The following is a 19,302-nucleotide window of genomic DNA, read 5'->3' as shown; positions in this document are numbered from 1 at the left end:
AAGGACACTGTAATTGAACCAATGGTCTCACTTGGAGGTCTTACTGCTCCCTTCAGGTAAAATCTCACAGCAACTTAGTTGAGCAGTGAAAAGTCCAAATTTTGATATTTTTTTTTTTTTTTTTTTTTTTTGATACAGAGTTTGACTGTGTTGCCCTGGGTAAAGTGCCCTGGTGTCATCAGAGCTCATAGCAACCACAAACTTGGGCTTGAGCAATCCTCTTGCCTCAGCATCCCAAGTAGCTGGGACTACAGGCGTCCCCCACAAGGCCCACCTAATTTGTTCTGTTTTTAGAAGAGATGGGGTCTCACTCTAGCTCAGGCTGGTCTAGAATTCCTGAGCTTGAGTAATTCACCTGCTTAGCCTCCTGGAGTGCTAGGATTATAGGTGTAACCCATTGTGCCCAGCCTCTGAGATACTATTCTTAACAATTTGAAATGTGGTAATTCATTTTCATCTTTGCTAAACAGAATAATGCTTTTCTCAGAGATGTATATGTAGCATAAGGTCTTTGAAATTAGAGAATGTTTGTTTCATATTTACCTTTAAATGTTTTGTTATTTAACAAAAGCATCCTGTAAATTACTGGAAAAGCCATCATGACAAGAAATGAGAAATGTCCGTTTCCCACTGAGGGCATGAGTGAGCTAATGAGTAGTACACTATAAAACGAATCGTTCACAGAAAGTATTTATGGCATTAAGTCATAATATCTGTAAACTATTATTACTAAATTTATATTTTGGGTTAAACTGTTTCAAATGTTATTAACATTTCTAGTCATGTTATGGTAAAATATATACTGGGCTGACAGCAATACTAATACATGATCATGAGTAATGGGAGAGGGGCAGAAATTAAGTATATAATCCCTAAAACATATGAGGTTGGACAGTTAAGTTTGTGAACTCATCCTGGAAAAAGTACTATATACCTGATTGCTGAATATCACTATAGTCACCTTTGAAGTACTTCCCTTGGGAAGTTATGCACCACCATCAGTGCCTGTTCACCCTTCAAAAGAATTTTGGAACTTTTACTGGAATAGCCATCAGAGCTGCCGTCATATGAGGTTGATCACTTAAGTTCATGAAGTCATTCTAGAAAAAGTGCTGGGTACTTCACCTCTATCACTGGTCACTATACTTCCATAGGAAGCTGTGCACTAACACACACCAGTGCGTAGTCCACCTTTCAAAGTACTTTTTGTAGGAGGAGTTTGTGAACTTAATTGTCAGACAGCTCTGGTAGCCATTCCAGAAAAAGAGTTCCAAAATTACTTTGAAGGATGAACTAGGTGCCAGTGTTGGTGCATAGCTTCCCAAGGGGAGTATTTCAAAGGTGTCTGTAGTGATACTGAGCCATGAGTTGAAACTGAGTTGTCTAACCTTGTATGTGTACTCTAAGATTCATTCTATTTAAAAACACTCTTACATTCAGAATAGTTTAGATTTAAAATACTTTAATACTATGTGAAAATAACCTCAGGAAAGGCTAGGAGTAATTTATGTTAGCATAAAAAGTTTATTAATATAGACATTTTTAATAATGAACAACCTACTATAAGAAAAATTATGTCAATATTTAGATGCTATTTTTATTTTTTCATATTTAATAAAAATTAAGTTCATTTTTATTTATTTATTTTATTTACTTTTTGAGACAGAGTCTCACTTTGACACCTTTGGTAGAGTGCCATGGTGTTATAGCTCACAGCAACCTCAAACTCTTGGGCTTAACTCAAATTTTTGGGATTGTCTTGCCTCAGCCTCCGTAGTAGCTGGGACTGCAGGTGTCTACCACAATACCAGGCTATTTTTAGAGAGGGGGTCTTGTTCTTGCTCAAGCTGATTTCAAACTCCTAAGCTCAAGCAATACATCCCACGTAGTCTTCCAGAGTGCTGAGATTATAGGATGAGCCACCATGCCCAGCCTTAGATACTGTTTTTTAGAAGGATGAATTTAAAACACATAGTGAAGTAGTTTTTCTAACCTAACTAAATAATTAGGGAAAAGTAATATGGCATTCCTTAGAAAATTCAGGTGACAATGGACAGGGGTTCAGAAAGTTACATCTGAGTATGAATTTTCAATGTAAAAATCAGACAAGAATTCATTCTAGATATATGTGAGGAATAGTATGATTTTTATTTTATAGTGTAATTGTGTCCATGACTTAGGGAGGAATAGTGGAGGTTGGTTGAATGTCTATACTAGAGAAAGAAGACCTTCCATGAAAAACATTTAGTAATTAGCTCATGATCATTTTAAAAATAATGTTTGGTAATAATGTTTAGTAATATTTAAGAAATTTTTTATTACCATATGTGAGTCATATTTGAAAATCTTTTACTCTTTTTTTATGTTTTAATCAACTAGGTATTTACAAGCAGATATAGAAGCCTTTGACATCAGAGAACTAACACCCAAATTTGATGTTATTCTTCTGGAACCCCCTTTGGAAGAATATTATAGAGAGACTGGCATCACTGCTAATGAAAAATGCTGGACTTGGGATGATGTATGATGAAACTTTCTACATTGTAATGAATTATTTGATCAGAAAGTGAGATTATAAATATCCCTAGTTTTGCAGGAATTATAAATATAGGTTTACAGTATATATTGCTGGAGGTTCAAGTTACATTAGCAAATAGTACATTATCTTTAATTTTATTTTTCTTTCTAATGCAAAAATTAAGCAAGTAGTGAGTAGGCTGTAGAAGACTCACAATTCCAGTCTTAAAGTCCTTGCATATATAGCTAGAAAAAAATCTCAAAGCTAACAGAATAATTGTAACTTATTTTGCACTTGATTAGTATCAGTAACATCTAAGTCCTGACCTGAGCAATCTCTCACCTTAGCCTCCTAGATGCCATGGTAAGAGGCAAGAGCCACTGTGCCTAGCCTGTGTATATACAGTAGAACTTCTGTAAGTCGACCACCCAAGAGACTGTAACAAACCGGTCCACATATAGAGGTGTTCAACATGGAACTAGGCCTACTACTGTACATGTGGTACATGTCTAGTTTATTAAAATTAGGTCAACTTAAGGAGGTGGCCAACTATGGTGGTTCTACAGGATATAAAATTACGATTGCTACTGTTTAAAGACCTTGTAGGGTTAGTGAGGTGGCTCACACTTATAATCTAGCACTCTGGAATGCTGAGATGGCAGGATTGCTTGAGATCAGGAATTAGAGACCAGCCTGAGCAAGAGCAAAACTCCATCTCTACCATCAGTAGAAAAAACTAGCTAGGGATAGTGGTGCCTATAGTCCCAACTACTTGGTAGGCTAAGGCAAGAGGATTGCATGAGCCCAAGAGTTTGAAGTTGCAGTGAGTGGTAATGACTGATGACACCATTGTACTTTACTCTGGGTCAGAGAGAGTAAGACTCTGTCTCAAAAAAAAAAAAAGAACGTATAGTATAGTATGGATGCAAAGGATATATAAACGCAGAATTTCAGTGCAGTATAATGTGGTAAAGTTATATATTCCTGAATAGAATTAAGCAAGCTGATAACTTCAGTTAGTTACGGTAGGTATGTTTTACTGATCAAGAACAAAAATAATACAGCTATTGAGTACCACTCTGTTCTGGACAATGTGCTAGGTAGTTGAGATTCACAGATGAATAAGACTTCTTATTTTACCTTAGGAATGTACGGTTTAATTGAACAAACGTTGACCTGAACTGATAATTACGTTATTTTGTTGGTTGCGTAATGAAAGACTGTGTAGGATGATACAAGAATAACTGACCAAGCCTGGGAAGATGGGACATATGAACATAGAAGAGATGACAGCTGAATAATTATAAATATTAATAGATTAGTTGGAATTGACCAGATAAAGAAAGATTGGGGTAGGGGTTCCAAGCAGAAGGGATGGAAGAAAAGCCAATATCTGGTTTCTGAGTGGGGAGGCAATGTACAGGTCGGTATTGTTAAAACGTGGGTTAGGACTGTCTTGAAATGGGATCTTAGGAACTTGTCCTTTTATTCTGAAGCTGGGAGGGGTTTAAACCAATTTAGTAAAATGGTCAAATTGGTGTCTGGAGACTGGACTAGAGGGAAAGAATTCTAGAGAAAGGGGAGCAATTAGAAGACTCTTACAGAACTAGTTCTGAGAAGAAGGAACCCTGAATTAAAGTGAGTAAAAATAGAAAGAAAGTGATAATTCAGTAGTGTTTAAGAGATACACTTGGTAAGGTTGAGTGATTGAGATGGGGGCAAGAGCTCAAGGTTTTTATCTTGAGTTAAATGGACTGAGTTACTATCAACTGAGTAAATCAAGGAAGAGAAGCAGAAATAGAGGGCTCAGATAATATTGATAATATTGATTTGGGGGCATATGTTAGATACTCAACTGGAAGAGGTAAGAGGAATATGAAACTCAAAGGGCTCACAGATCTGGTCTCAAAATACACATTTTAGAGAGTTATCACATTAAACACATGCAGATAGTTAAGTTTGTCCTGGAATTGTGTCTCAAGTTAAAATATGGACTGACAATAAAACCTGGAGAAGCATTAGATCTAAGGAGCATGTATAAAAGAAATATAAAAAACATAGATCAGAGATGAATGAGAACCAGGAGAGTAGGAATGTCACAGAAACCAAGGGAATAGAGAATTTCAAGGAGAGTATAATCACAACATGAGGTCATTAATTAGAGACCAGCCTGAGCAAGAGCTCAGGGATAAGTATTACTGATACTAAGAATAGTTAACTACCATTAATGCAGAAAGTCACATGTAGTAATTCAAAGTATTACTGATATTAAGAATAGTTAACTACCATTCCAGAAGAGAGGTAGGCTAAAGAAAGGATTGAAGCTATAAGGCTGATGTTTCATAGGAAATCTCTTTGAATCCTTGCATGTGACTTTCTGCATTATTGGTGGTTAACTATTCTTAATATCAGTAATACTTACTTGTCAAGATTTGGCTTTAGTTCTTTCTTCTTGAAGGTTTTTCTGTTACCTTTAAGATTCCTAGTATTTTTATTTACTTTATTTTATGGTTCTTATGATGTAAAAAAGAAATCTCCCCTCCCCCCTGTTTATAAGTATTATTTGTACTTATTGTTGAAAAATCAGAAAAGTATACAGAATATAGTATTCTCAAAATTTAGAATTAAAGACTTCACATTCTTGCTATTATTACTTGCTGAGCAGTTTTCCCAATGGGTTATACAAATTTGCATTCCTTCCAGTAGTGTTTAGAAATGTCTGGTTCCTCATATTCTTGTTGAAATTGAGAATTAATATTAAAAACTATTTTTGGTCAAAAGAGAAGAAAATTTAAATAATTTATCTTACTATGTCTTATTTAATAGTTAGATTAAAACTTGTTTTCTCTACCTAATTTGTAAAATTTGGTGAGAAAGGCACAGAACTTCAACTATATATGCCTGAGTAATACAGTTTTTGAAATAAATTCCATTTTATATGGAAATTCTTGATTTCAATTTATTTTCACGGAATTTCAACTCTGACTGACATATGAAAAGTTTTGTCTGGACCCTAAGTCCTAAACTCTTACCCCATGTGATATTATTCTAAGGAAAATACCAGTAATTAATATAATAAATAAAGTGTAAATAAGAAAAGTATTTTAGTTTCATAAGAATTCTTTTTCACATTAGTGACTCATTAGTGATCAGTCTATTTTAGTTAAGCACATTAGCATTTATTTAGAATATCAATGCTTAGCTTTTAGAATTACAGAGTCAAAAGAGTATTATCTTTTTTTTTGACATTTCAGACTTAAAATAGTTACAAGAATATATGTATGTTGATTTATTAAAAACTGTTCTACAGATAGATACTGGAAACCACAGTCCTCCCCAAATATTATATTTCATTTTAATTTTACCCTTAACTTTGGGCTCCCTTAACCTCTTTGCATTTTTTTTTTTTTTTTTGGTAAACAGTATAACATTGCTGTAGAATGTCTCTGAAGTTCCATCTTAGAAGATCCATAATTCTATAAATAAGGTTTCATCTAAGTTATTTTCATATAAAAGCAAGTGTATTTATGTGTATGTGTGTGTTATATAATATTAAAACAGCAGTGGAACAAGTAATTTTAAATAAATTTAAATTTTATTTTCCATCAATTTAGTTCATTCTCACATCTACTGAGAATCCTGATAAATTTTGATGGTTATTCTTTTGGATATAAGATAAATGAGAAATGAGCTACTTTCATGCAATATTGTTTTGGTTTCTTACAGATTATGAAGTTAGAAATTGATGAGATTGCAGCACCTCGATCGTTTATTTTTCTCTGGTGTGGTTCTGGGGAGGGATTGGACCTTGGAAGAGTGGTAAGGTGATTTTTTTAAAGTGGAATTTTAAGTTCAGAAGAAAAAACTGAAAATATTTTGCATAAGAAGTTTGAAGGTTGTTATTTTATCTTTTGTTTCTTAGATAGTTCTCAAATAATTCAGAAGGAAAAAAATGTACAGAAAAGAATGAAAGACAGTACCCATTAATCAGTTAACTAGCAAGAGGGATAAATGTAGCTCTTTAAAAATATAATTTACTTAAAATAAAGAAAAATATGTATAAATTATTACAACTGCAGGAAGAAAATAGTTTAGAGATTTGAAACTGTGAATTAACCAACTCAAAAATAAGCTAGTCAATGTCATTTACTCCTCTTTATGAGCAGCTAAAAAGTGTCATTCTGAATAGCATTGATTACTGAATTCTAAATTGAAGTATAATCAAACTGGAGAAGTGACATAGTATATGGAACACATATTTTGAATGAATGAATGAATGTGAGAAAAAAGTTTTAACACTCAAACTTATTTTAGGTACTTTGTATTAGTTGGATTTCAGAGCTTTTTTTTTTTTAATTGTATTTTGCTAAAAGGAAACAAAATAGCGTATGCTGTTTTAATAAAAAATAATGGGATTGTTGTGATGACGTATCAAGAGTCTTCAGTTTGGGCAAACCCTGTACTCTTACCGTGACTCTATTCCTGGCACTTGAGGAAGCCAAGGCAGGAGGATCCCTTAAGCTCAGGAGTTCAAGACCAGCCTAAGCAAGAGTGAGAATCAGGCTCTACTAAAAAAGAAAAATGAGCCTAGTATTGTGGTGGGTACCTGTCATCCTAGCTAGTCAGAAGACTGAGGCAGGGGGATAGCTGGAAGTTTGAGGTTGCAATGGCTAGTTTGAGGCCATGGCACCCTAGTGTGGACAACAGAGTGAGACTGTGTCAAAAAAATAAAAAAAAGAAAAGAAAAGAGAGAGAGAATCTTCAATTTTGGTCTCAATTCAGGTACTATTCAACCGTGAGACTTTGGGCAAAAAGGTCCTTCTAGGAGTCTCAGTTTGAGGCTGTTGGGTTACATCATTGCTTCTGTCATTTATTAACTTAAAGAGTAAGACTTTAACTGTATTTTAATTAGGTATCTTTTTCTTCTTCTTTTTTTTTTTTTTTTTTTTGGTGGTGGTGGTGGCGCCCCAAGATGCTATGGCAAATTAAGATAGAAAGAAATGTACCATATGTGTTTACAGGTTTATTGGTATTTACTTTTTTTAACTTTAATGTCTGCCTTTCGTCTTTTCTCCCACACCCTGAATTAGGTTGAAACTGATGAAGAGGTTTTGTTTTATTTATTTGTGTAGCAGTTTATCATATTAGTGAAAGCAGAGTTTGGCCAAAAGTGACTATAAAAATAATTCAGCATGAGAAATACTCTTGAGCTTTTGGTCAATTAGTAGATTAGATCATGTAGGATTAGGTTACTATGATGTTACTGAACACCAGTTCTAAGTATATATTTAGTGATAGGAATAGGTATTGATTTTGAGATTTTAAAATAAAAATCTAAGTTTTTATTTTGAAGTGTATCTCAGTTTACACAATGAACATTTCTGAAAAGTGTGTATGTTTTATGCTTCACTGTATCTTTATATGTACTTAATCATAGTACTAACCATATTGTAATATGCCATTTATTTCCCCTCATTTATTCTTTTTTCTTTTTTGCAGTTTTTTTTGGCAGGAGCTGGGTTTGAACCCGCCACCTCCAGCATATGGGGCTGGTGCCTTCCTCCTTTGAGCCACAGGCGCTGCCCCCTCTCATTTACTCTTAACGTGACTTGGGATAGGGACTGTATGTTATTTGTGTTTTAATTCCCAGCAACTAGACAGTAGCTCAGCAGTTCTCAACCTGTGGGGCGTGACCCCTTTTTAACAAAGAAAGTGCATTGCGGCGTTAGGAAGGTTGAGAACCACTGCTGAGTAGCTGCTTATGTTAGGCTCTCAGAATTGGTTCGGCCAGTATTTGTTGTATTTGTATATATTACAGATCCTAGGACACTAAAGTTCATAAATCTACTTTCTAGATTTTATAAAGATGAAAGTATAATTTTACCCAATAAGATGTATATGTAACAATTTTAAGTCAAAACTTTTTGTGGTTGTTAGCATTAAATATAAAATTAAAAGTTTAGGGCAGCGCCTGTGGCTCAAAGGAATAGGGTGCTGGCCCCATATGCCAGAAGTGGCGGGTTTAAACCCAGCCCTGGCCAAAAAAAAAATTTTTTTAAGTTCTCATTTGAAAGGAAGTTATCATTATCAGTTAGAACATGTTCAACAGTGTATAGCTTTGTAAGAAAAATAGAAAATTGAGGTGGCAGGAATCAAATTATCTTTTGGACTATTTTGCGATAATAGAGGGTCAGAGTATTTTCTTACAATTTAAAACCTAGTATTGGGTGGCACCTGTGGCTCAATGAGTAGGGTGCCAGCCCCATATACCAAAGGTGGCGGTTCGAACCTGGCCTCGGCCAAACTGCAACAAAAAATAGCCAGGTGTTGTGGTGGGTGCCTGTAGTCCCAGCTACTCGGGAGGCTGAGGCAAGAGAATCACCTAAGCCCAAGAGCTGGAGGTTGCTGGCATCACAGCTCTCTAAGGAGAACAACAAAGTGAGACTCTGTCTCTAATAAATAAATAAATAAATAAAACCCAGTATAGATGAGAATAGAAGGTAGTATTAAAGAATTTGGGTGTGGGGTGGCGCCTGTGGCTCAAAGGAGTGGGGCGCTGGCCCCATATGCTGGACGTGGTGGGTTCAAACCCAGCCCCTGCCAAAAACTGCAAAAAGAAAAAAAAAAGAGAATTTGGATATGATTAAGTTTCAGTATTTAACTATATATGCATATTAATGTCCAGAAGGCATATATGTGATTCTGTATTATTTCTGTATATTTGAAGACTGGCATTTCTTTTCTTCTATATTATACTAACAAAATTACTGTAACACCTTGGAATTTAGTGTCTCAAGTTTTTTAATACTGGTTGGTTATTTCTTTAAGTATTGTTTTTTTCTTTAAGTTAAGGAGTTTTTAATTCTTTGATTTCTAGTGTTTACGAAAGTGGGGTTACAGAAGATGTGAAGATATTTGTTGGATTAAAACCAATAAAAACAATCCTGGGAAGACTAAAACTTTAGATCCAAAGGCTGTCTTTCAAAGAACAAAGGTAATTACCTTTTTTGTTTTGTTTTTGTGATTTTTATTATTTTAATCAAGCTTTTCTAAATCACATCTATTTAATTAATTTTGGTGGGAAGGTCCTTTTCTTAGATCTGTAAAAATAGCATTGAGCATTATGGGAATACATCCAGGATGTTTTTAAAGTACTATATTTTAGTCACTATCTTAGCCTGTCCCCCATCGTGCTAGAGAGGGGAGTCTTTATTCCTATATGTCGTCAACTGCTGTATTTCTAAGTTAGATATGGGCTTTTGATAACCTCTGACCCCTGTAATTTTTCCCTTTGTTTGGGCTTAGAAGATGGGAACAAGACTCATAACTGGCTAGCTTAGAGATATATTTCTCTTCTTCCCTTCTTTTTCCTTTATGAGTTCTCCTCTGAGAACTACTTTATGACTGACCCACTAGTATTAGGCTTTAATAGTTTTTGTTCTTTATTCTTTAAGGAGCTGTTGGTGGGAAGGTCTTTCTTGTTAAATCTTTCTTAGACTGGAATCATGCCTGTGTAATGAACCCTCCATAGAATCCCAAGGACAGTATCTGTAGAGCTTCTGGGTTGGTGAACCTGTGGAGTTGCTAGGAGGGTGGTATTCCTGGAAAGGGCATATTAATAGAAGCTTCTCCCATTTCCTCTTCTTTTCCCCCAGAGATGCTTTATGCATCTCTTCCATCTGGCTGTTTCTGAGTTGGATCCTTTTATAATAAACAGGTAAAGTCTTATTTAAAGGCTTTTCTTAATTCTATGAGCTATTCTAACAAATGTCCCCCAAGAAGGTGATCATGGGAGCCTCCGAATTATTGACTATCAGAATCAGAACGTGGACTTGTGATTGGTATCTGAAGTGAAGAGCAGTCTTGTGTGGCTAAACTCTTGACTTATGCATGAGGTCTACAGTAACTAACTAGTGTCAGAATTGAATTGAATTCCAATGTTGTTGGAGAAGTGAGGAATAGCTTGGTGTGGGAATCCCACACATCTGATGTTAAAAATGACGTGTTCTGAGAGTGTTGTGAGAGTATACAAGAATACTATTTTTCCTATTTATATGGTAATCTTGACTTATCCTGAGATCTGAGCTTTCTTACCATGTTTTTGTGTGTAGAACTGTATTATCAAAGATTCAGAGAAATGAGGGTTTTTTGGATTGAGGACATAAAAAACTAAAATATTGTGAAATATTACTGCTGATGAAAAGAGATTAATTGATCCGTTCTTGTTATTTAGGAACATTGCCTCATGGGGATCAAAGGAACTGTGAAGCGTAGCACAGACGGGGACTTCATTCATGCTAATGTTGACATTGACCTAATTATCACCGAAGAACCTGAAATTGGCAATATAGAAAAACCTGTAGAAATTTTTCATATAATTGAACATTTTTGTCTTGGGAGAAGACGCCTTCATCTATTTGGAAGAGATAGTACAATTAGACCAGGTAGGACCTCACTTTAAAAAAAATAGCTTTATGATTCCTTAGGATACAGGTATTAAGAAGCAGGACATGCTGCTGTATAAAATGAAATTCTTATGTATTTGAATCCCCTTTTTTTGCTGTACTTCAAATATGTGCAGTTTTAGGTTCACAGGAAAATTGAGAGGAAGGTATGGAGAACTGTTCTCCCTGTGCCTGCACACGCAGCCCTTCCCAGTTATCAGTATTCCTTACCCTAAAGGTATGTTTGTTACAGCTGATGAGCCAACTAACACGTCATAGCCACCCCATGTCTGTAGTTTACACTAAAATTTACTCTTGGTGGTGTGTGTTCTCTGAGTTTAGACAAATGTAAAATGATGTATATCTGTCATTATAGTATCATACTGAGTAATTTCATTGCCCTGAAAATCCTCTGTGCTGCACTTCCTAGTCCGGTCCTCTCCTCACCCCCTGGCAATCACTTGATTTTTTTTACTGATTCCATAATTTCCCTTTTCCAGAATGTCATATAGTCGGAATCATACAGTATGTAGCCTTTTCACATTGGCTTCTTTTATTTAGTAATATAAGGTTCCTTCCTATCTTTTCATGACTTGATAGCTCATTTCTTTTTAGTGCTGAGTAGTATCCCATTTTCTGGTTGTACCACCATTTATTTATCCATTTACATACTTGCATTTTAGTGCTGAAGAGATCCCATTTACCTACTGAAGGGTGTCTTGTTGCTTCCAAGTTGCCACAGTGCTGCACCATTCTGCATTTCCATCTGCAGTAAGAGTTGCTGTCGCTGAGCATCAGCACCAGCACTTGGTGGTCGTGGTGTTCTCGATTTTGGCCATTTTCATGTGTGTGTGGTGATAGGTTGTTTTAGTTTGCATATCCCTGATGGTGTGTGGTGTGGAGCATCTTTTTGTATGCTTAATGCTATCTGTAGGTCTTCTTTCGTGAAGTATCTCTTAAAGCCTTTTATCATTTTTATTAGGTTGTTCACTTTCTTATTATTGATGTTTAAGAGTTCTTTGCTTATTTTGGGTAGCAGTCTTTTTCAGATGTGTTTTTTACTAGCACTTTGTCCCAATTTGTACTTGTGGTCCCATTCTTTCTTTACATGTTTTGATTTAATTAATTAATTTCTGCTCTTATTTTTTGTTTTCTTCTCCTGCTTTCTCTGAGTTTATCTTTTATCTGAGGTATGTTTTGATTATTGGTATTAAGCTTTTTCATATTATAGTGTTATATTTAGACCTGTAAATTTCTCTAAGCACAGCTTTACTGCATTCCAAAAGTTTAACATGTAATTTTTTTATTATTTCAAAAATAATAATTATCTAATTTTCATTGTTATTATATACTTAATCCATTGGTTAGTCACTATTGTGTTGCTTTATTTTATTTTATTTTTTGAGACAAGAGTCTTACTTTGTCATCCTCGGTAGAGTGCCATGGCGTCATACTCACAGCAACCTCAAACTCTTGAGCTCAAGTAATTCTCTTGCGTCAGCCTCCTGACTAGCTGGGACTACAGGCACCTGCCACAACGCCCAGCTATTTGTTTAGAGACAAGGTCTCACTCTGTCTCAGGCAGGTCTTGAACCTGTGAGCTCAGGCAATGTACCCGCCTCGGCCTCCCAGAGTGTTAGGATTACAGGCATATTTTTTTTAATTTATTTATTTTTTGCCTAATATTGTTGTCAGATAGCACAGATTGATTTCAGTTCTTTGTAATTTGTTGGATTAACTTTATGACTCAATGTAATAAATATTCCAAGTCCATTTGAAATGAACATGTACTTTATTTTTGTTTTGGTTATAGTATTGTGTGCTAGTTAAGTCATTAGTTGTCTTCACTGATAGTTTTAAACTACTTAGTTTGTTGAAATCTGTTATGGTGGTTTTCTTTATTTAGTTGTCAAGTTTTTTATTTATATCTATTTGGGGCTCTTATTAAGTACATTTAAAATTTTTATGCCTTCCTGGTAGATTGATCTTCTTAATACTTACTGAAATGTCCTTTCTTATCCTGTGTTTTCTGCCCTAAATTCTACTTCATGTGGTATTATTGCAGTTATTCCAACTTCTTAGGTTTGTGTTTATATGGCATATTATTTTCATTCATCTACTTTCAGCTTTGCAACCATTACATTTAAGGTCTATCTTTTATGATTAAATATACCGTTCAATTTATATTTATTTAATTAGACTGTTTAGTCAATCTGTATGTAATGTAATTCTTGATTCATTTGGTATATATTACCATCTCACTATTTTACAATGACACCATCTATTTTGTGTTCCTCTCTCTCTTATTTCTTTTGGATGATTAATTATTATTCCATTTGTCCTTTTCATTAGCTTGTTAGGTATTCTTTTATTCTTTCATTGGTTATCTTGGAGATTGCAGCATGAATCCTTGAATTATTAAAGTCTAAATTAAAATCGTATTGATTTTTAAAGAGTGAGAATGATATGATTTAATCTGTATAGTTTCCTTAATTTTTTCAAAACAACTTTTCCTCAATATACTTAGAGATCATGCATATGTTATTGTATACATAGTATATATACAGGTATTGCATGAACTTAGAGTTGTTAAGACTTCCGCAAATATACATGAACAACTTATTTGGAAGTTCTGTGGATGTTTTTACTTTCTTAATGAAAGTAAAAATATTTTGGCAACAGATTTTGTAGCTTAAGATAAAGTAATGTCACAGATATTCAACTAGAGAAGTGTATTAAGAAAGCATAGGTGTTCATATAATATCAAGGTTATGGCTCTGATTTTGTAATTAAGAAACAGATTTTTCTCTTCCACCATTAACCTATCCTGCCCCCAAATAGCACCTGAATATGGGAATAATCATCAGTGCCAATTGCTTTTTTAAGGAAACAAAAAACATAAGAAAAAACAAAACCATTTGAAGAATAAAAGCAAACATCAGATGGTAATCTTTTAATAATTGAAAAGTAAAAGTAACAACATTTAGGAGAGGTTTGAAGAGGAAAAAAGTCAATCTCGCTACCTCTAAGAATTACTTTGATTTTTTACATGGTACTATCAGAACCTGTACATATAAATTTTTACATAATTGTAGTCATCATTTTGTATTTTTCCATCAGTATTGTATCAGATATTTTCTCCATTTTAAATAATTATTCATAATCATTTTTAATGGCCTTATAGTATCATTTTAATGATCTCTATAAATTTTTTTTAAATGAGTGGAAGAACCTAAGGAGGCAGTAGATAATGTTAAGTGTAGGTATTATAAGTATAAGAAGCAACTAAAACAGAGATTTTGCCTCATGCCAATTCTTATTTATGATTTAATTTTCAGAGGGGGTTCTTCATCCAATTAGTTGTGGCCACTCTGCACACTTTGGTTATATTAAATATTATGTCTTTTAAGTAGGATATCTTCTATTTTTATCTGTATCAGTTAAAGTCTTCGAGGCACAAATCTAACTTATTACTTATAAGCTTCATCTAATGCTTTACTCTTGCCTAGTATTACAAAAATTATTTTAGTATTAGCTGTAGTAAGATAAAATTAGGAAGAAAAGTTTCCTTAGTGTTTGGGGGTTAATCACCTTAATAATATTAATAGTAGGGGCAATTGAGAGAGTCTGCTCAAGAGGCTTTAATTTATTTAGGCTGAGCCGTCAAATACACTGCTTCCTCAAGAAGGTATTCTAAGCTATTTCACATATGTACCATGGAAATACCATTTTGCCATGGCTTTAAAATAGAAGTTAAAAGTAGCTGTATGAATCCAATTCATTGTGATGCCAGGCTGTTTTAACTTTACTCTGCTCTTTGTGATATCTTTAGAACTTGTATAAAACACTAATGTTGTAGTTAAGAATTTGAGGGGGTAGGGAATGAATCTTTGGGCTTCTATAACCAGTTTACTCGGCAAAGATTTGCATGTTTTATTTGCTTAAGAGGCCATATGACAGGGAAGAGGCAATATTAATTATTTTTACTATATCTTTAAATTTTCTGTTTCTTACTCCTTGTCTGTGTGTCAGATGCCACAGTACCACACAGATGCCAAGAAACAAACCAGAAGAGAGCAAGTAAAAATCTCACAGATTGAACAGTCAGTGTGATGGCAGAGTGTGGAATGTGCTTATTGATCTGGTGTGTCTTCTGTCATTATCATGGCATCTACTAGTTGATAACTAAAAAGAACAATATGGTAGATCTTTTTTTTTTTTCTTCAAATGACATTTGAAGAAACAGTATTTATGCACTGTTAGATACTGAAGATTTCTTAACAAAGTATCATACACAAATGGCTACTATGTTTTCCTAGCAGAATATTTTTTCATTTTATGGCAATTTTTTTTTCTTTTTGAGACAGTCTCACTTTCTTGCCCTTAGTAGAGTGCTGTGGTGTCATAGCTCACAGCAACCTCAAACTCTTGAGCTCAAGCGATTCCCTTGCCTCAGCCTCCTGACTAGCTGGGACTACAGCCACATGCCACAGCTCCTGGCTATTTTAAGAGACGAGGTCTTGTTCTTGTTCATGCTGGTCTTGAACCCATGAGCTCAGGCAATCCACTGCCTTGGCCTCCCAGAGGGCTAGGATTACAGGTGTGAGCCACTGTTAAAGGCCTCATTTTATGGCAATTTTTGATGCATCTAATATTCTAAGAAGTAACATTGAGGGTGATGAGGCAGAGATATTGTATATCTAATTTTATAAATAAAGAACCTAATCCTTAAAGATTTGACCTATTCCAAAGGATCTCATGTCTCTTGTAATACTCCAGAGGCATATTTCCAAGACTCTTCTCAAAATATGTACCAATTATAAGAATTACCACACCCAAGGAAATCCCAAAGCATGGTGTTTCTATTGAGTGTTCATAGTTAATTTCTAGTTCCTCCCATTCCAGATACAGTTTAATTAATCAGAAAATATCCTTATAAGCAAAGTTGTCTAGCAATGTAATTGACAAAAATACCTTTTTACTTATAGAAGTATAATGTACAATAGAAATTCTGAGAAGAGAGAAATAATTTTCATTTCATATAGAAAGTATATTTGAATTGGATGTTGAAGGGTGAGATTTTAATAAGTCAGCTGGATAGAAAAGAAAATAATACGGGCACAAAGTAGGGGTTAAACAAAGGTTTGTGGAAAGCATTAATGAGAAGTGATTGGAAAGTTAGTTCAAGACTTAACATTTTGTATTTATGAATTTGGGCTTTGTGTAAAATCTAGAATGTTTTTAAGCAGAGAAGTGACATGTTTTAAGCTTTGCTTCAGATTTTTTACTTTTAGAGGGAAGAGCAACTAGAAGTTGGGAGATGATGACAATATACACACGTGTATCTGTTACGTGTTGTGGTATAGTAGAGGACTGTCCTTGTGAAAAATAAGTTTAAGTTTGAGGGTGGCAGTCGCAATGAAAAGATGGGAATAAATAGGGGCAACATGGCAGTGGTTGAGTTTCTAGGACACATCAGTGAGAATACAGCAAAAGTTGGTTCCAAGATTTTAACCAAAAAATGATGGTACCATTTCCATAAGGAGAAGGGTACATAAGTTAATAAATATTTCCTGAGCTCAAATTCAGTATAACGTGTGATATAATTTGTTTTTCTGAGCACTATTCTCACAAAAGACAGAATATGGATGGAGACAATGAGAAGGATATATTACAAAAGTTACAGTCTAGGAGGAGAAGCAACATATGTAAATATGACATCTTTAAAATATGACCATAGTGCTGTGCATTCTGTATAATAGAGATCAGTATAGGGTGAGTGATGGGGACATCTTTAAGACTACATTGGGGATTTGACCTAGTCCCTGAAAGTTAAATAAGAAAGAACTGAAAAGAAAAAGAATAATCTTGTTTTCCCTCCGTTTCAGGCTGGCTCACAGTTGGACCAACACTTACAAATAGTAACTACAATGCAGAAACATATGCATCCTATTTCACTGCCCCTAACTCCTACTTGACTGGATGTACAGAAGAAATTGAGAGACTTCGACCCAAATCACCTCCTCCCAAATCTAAATCTGATCGGGGTGGTGGAGCACCGAGAGGCGGAGGTAGAGGTGGCACTTCTGCTGGCCGTGGACGAGAAAGAAATCGATCTAACTTCCGAGGAGAGAGAGGTGGCTTTAGAGGGGGCCGTGGAGGAGCACACAGAGGTGGTTTTCCACCTCGATAAATTTTGAAGACATTGATCCTGTTAATGCCTCTCTAACTGTCTTTATTATCATTTTCATTTCAAGTGGGAAACTTACTTTAGAACTTAATTCAAGCTTGCACCTTTACTTTGGTTTCTCTGAGCTGAAGGCATCTTAGTCAACCTCCTTGCAGTTGTCGACACACTATCTGGTTTTGTTCAGGATAAATGAACAATTCTGCCTCTTGTCATCTACATGAACAGAATGGAGCAACACAAGTAGACTTCAGAGACTGAATCTGTTCTGATAAATTCCAACTACTTACAAAAGTTTTGCTTTTTAGAAATAGTTGAACAGTTGGAAAAGGTCCAGTCTGTGGTATCATGGTGGTGCCCACAGGAGTGGGTAATGTGCATCCTCCCACTGCTATCGTAGCAAATGGGGAGCTTTCTGGGAGCCTTGACAGAGTGGAGTTGGGACAGATGGTGAGCTTTCGTCAGAGTTTTAATGTTTTCTTGATGAAAGAATAAAAAGAGGTAGGCTTCTTTTTTTAACCTTAAATAAATTCAGATATGATTAAGTATTGAAGAAGTTGAGAGACTTTGAACAAAATCACCTCCTCCCAAATCTGATCTGATAGGGGAGGTAGAGATCCCAGGAGTGAAGCAGAACTTGATAGACAGACTTAAAAAAAAAGTAATGAAAAAGCTCATTGTCATAATCTCAATTATGTAGTGACGTATGACTCTTAATCGTGCTTCCTAAGATCCAAACGAGGACAGATATCTAAGAGCTAGAACTCTGGTGTAGACATATTCCTTAGCAGAATAAAGTAACAGAGGTAACAACAGAGATACCTGGTCATCAGATGTTTGGTTTGAACATTTTGTGGAATAAAGTATGTGGGACAAGGGAATGACATACATCTTCAAACTTGTTATGGAGAAAATTTAATGTAAAATCAATTATAGAAAACTCTTAAGAATACAGCTCAGAAAATGAACTGCAGTTGCCTTTTACTAATAATAAAGCTTTGTGTTGTTTCTAAGGGGCTGGTCATGCAGATCTGTTAGTTGTGTAAGGCTTCATGCTGTCATTTCTTTTTCTATACTGTAATTCATGTTTTAAACAAATTTGATGAATGATATTATGCCATTATTGTTCCTCCTGAGTACTTTTTTATTGTGTTAAAATATTTCTAATGAAACTTGAATCCTTTGAAATTTGAGAATCTGCTTTCTGTAAATGGAATTCCTGTTGTTATTTACAAAATGAAAAGACTGACCCAAAATCAAACTGTTCTTTTGGTCTTTGGTGCATTTTATTGACTCTCTTGTGCTCTGACTACACCTAAGGTGAGGTTATCCACTAAAGATTTGGTTTGAAGATAACGACTGAATAATAGAGGGCTGAGATTTTTAAAAGCCTGATGAATTAACTTGATCAGTCTTTTAGTAGTATTTGAATAACACCTTTTGTAATGTAGATACTATGTATCATAGTTGGTTATAGTTTTGGGGAAATGGTATATTTTCAATGTCAGTAAAATTATAAATTATCTACAGTTAGAACTATGGATGTCAGGGTTCTAATTTTAGATTATTCTAGTGAGTGAAGTCAAGACAGAGAAATTTCCAGTTGCTCATTTCTAATTGTCCTTAGAAATGTTGGCTGAGGAGCAGCCCTGCCCTATAAACTAGACTCTTATGTTCTTTTCCCCGGATCTATCCAAAGTGAAGAGGCATTCCTGGTGCCTAGCTGATGTAGACACTGTGAGGTTTGTATCACAAGGTCTTCTTCACAGAGACACAGGAATGGCTTCTTGGTAGGTTCAAGGTTAAGGGGAGCCACAGCTTACCAAATAGAGAAAAAGAGTTGGTAGAGAAAGAATGCAAACCTAGAATTTATCCTTTTGACAATGAATCTAGCCTTTTTAATAACATAACAAAAATTATTTAATAACTTTTAAGTAACTAGTTTCACTATCTTTCAGTAAAGGTTGAGATATTTTTACAACAGGATTATCTATTTGTTGAAGACAGGGTTCCAAACAAAAGTGATTACTCTGAGCTCTTCTGATTTTTAATCCTGTTTGTATTTACATGTGTTGCATTTTCACAAAATTATCTAGAAACAGATTTTCACTTGCTTCACTGATTCTTTATTGGGGATAGAAGCTAATAAGCGA

At 34.8% G+C, this 19,302-nt stretch overlaps 1 protein-coding gene across 1 annotated transcript in view; it reads left to right on the top strand.

Annotated features, from left to right (window-relative positions):
- METTL14 (methyltransferase like 14) overlaps nt 1–17,462 on the top strand; it is a 26,051-nt gene extending 8,589 nt beyond the window's left edge. The window contains exons 7-11 of the mRNA XM_012811559.2: nt 2,380–2,521; nt 6,245–6,337; nt 9,396–9,512; nt 10,752–10,962; nt 16,851–17,462. Of these exons, the coding sequence (XP_012667013.1) occupies nt 2,380–2,521; nt 6,245–6,337; nt 9,396–9,512; nt 10,752–10,962; nt 16,851–17,155 (868 nt within the window). The 3' untranslated portion in view covers nt 17,156–17,462. The remainder of the gene's footprint in view (nt 1–2,379; nt 2,522–6,244; nt 6,338–9,395; nt 9,513–10,751; nt 10,963–16,850) is intronic.
- The last annotated feature ends 1,840 nt before the right edge of the window (nt 17,463–19,302 follow it).

The sequence above is a fragment of the Otolemur garnettii genome, unplaced genomic scaffold (assembly GCF_000181295.1).
Source record: "Otolemur garnettii isolate 467f Iridium unplaced genomic scaffold, OtoGar3 scaffold00164, whole genome shotgun sequence".
Classification (NCBI taxonomy): Eukaryota; Metazoa; Chordata; class Mammalia; order Primates; family Galagidae; genus Otolemur; species Otolemur garnettii.
This window is presented reverse-complemented; position numbering and strand designations above follow the sequence as displayed.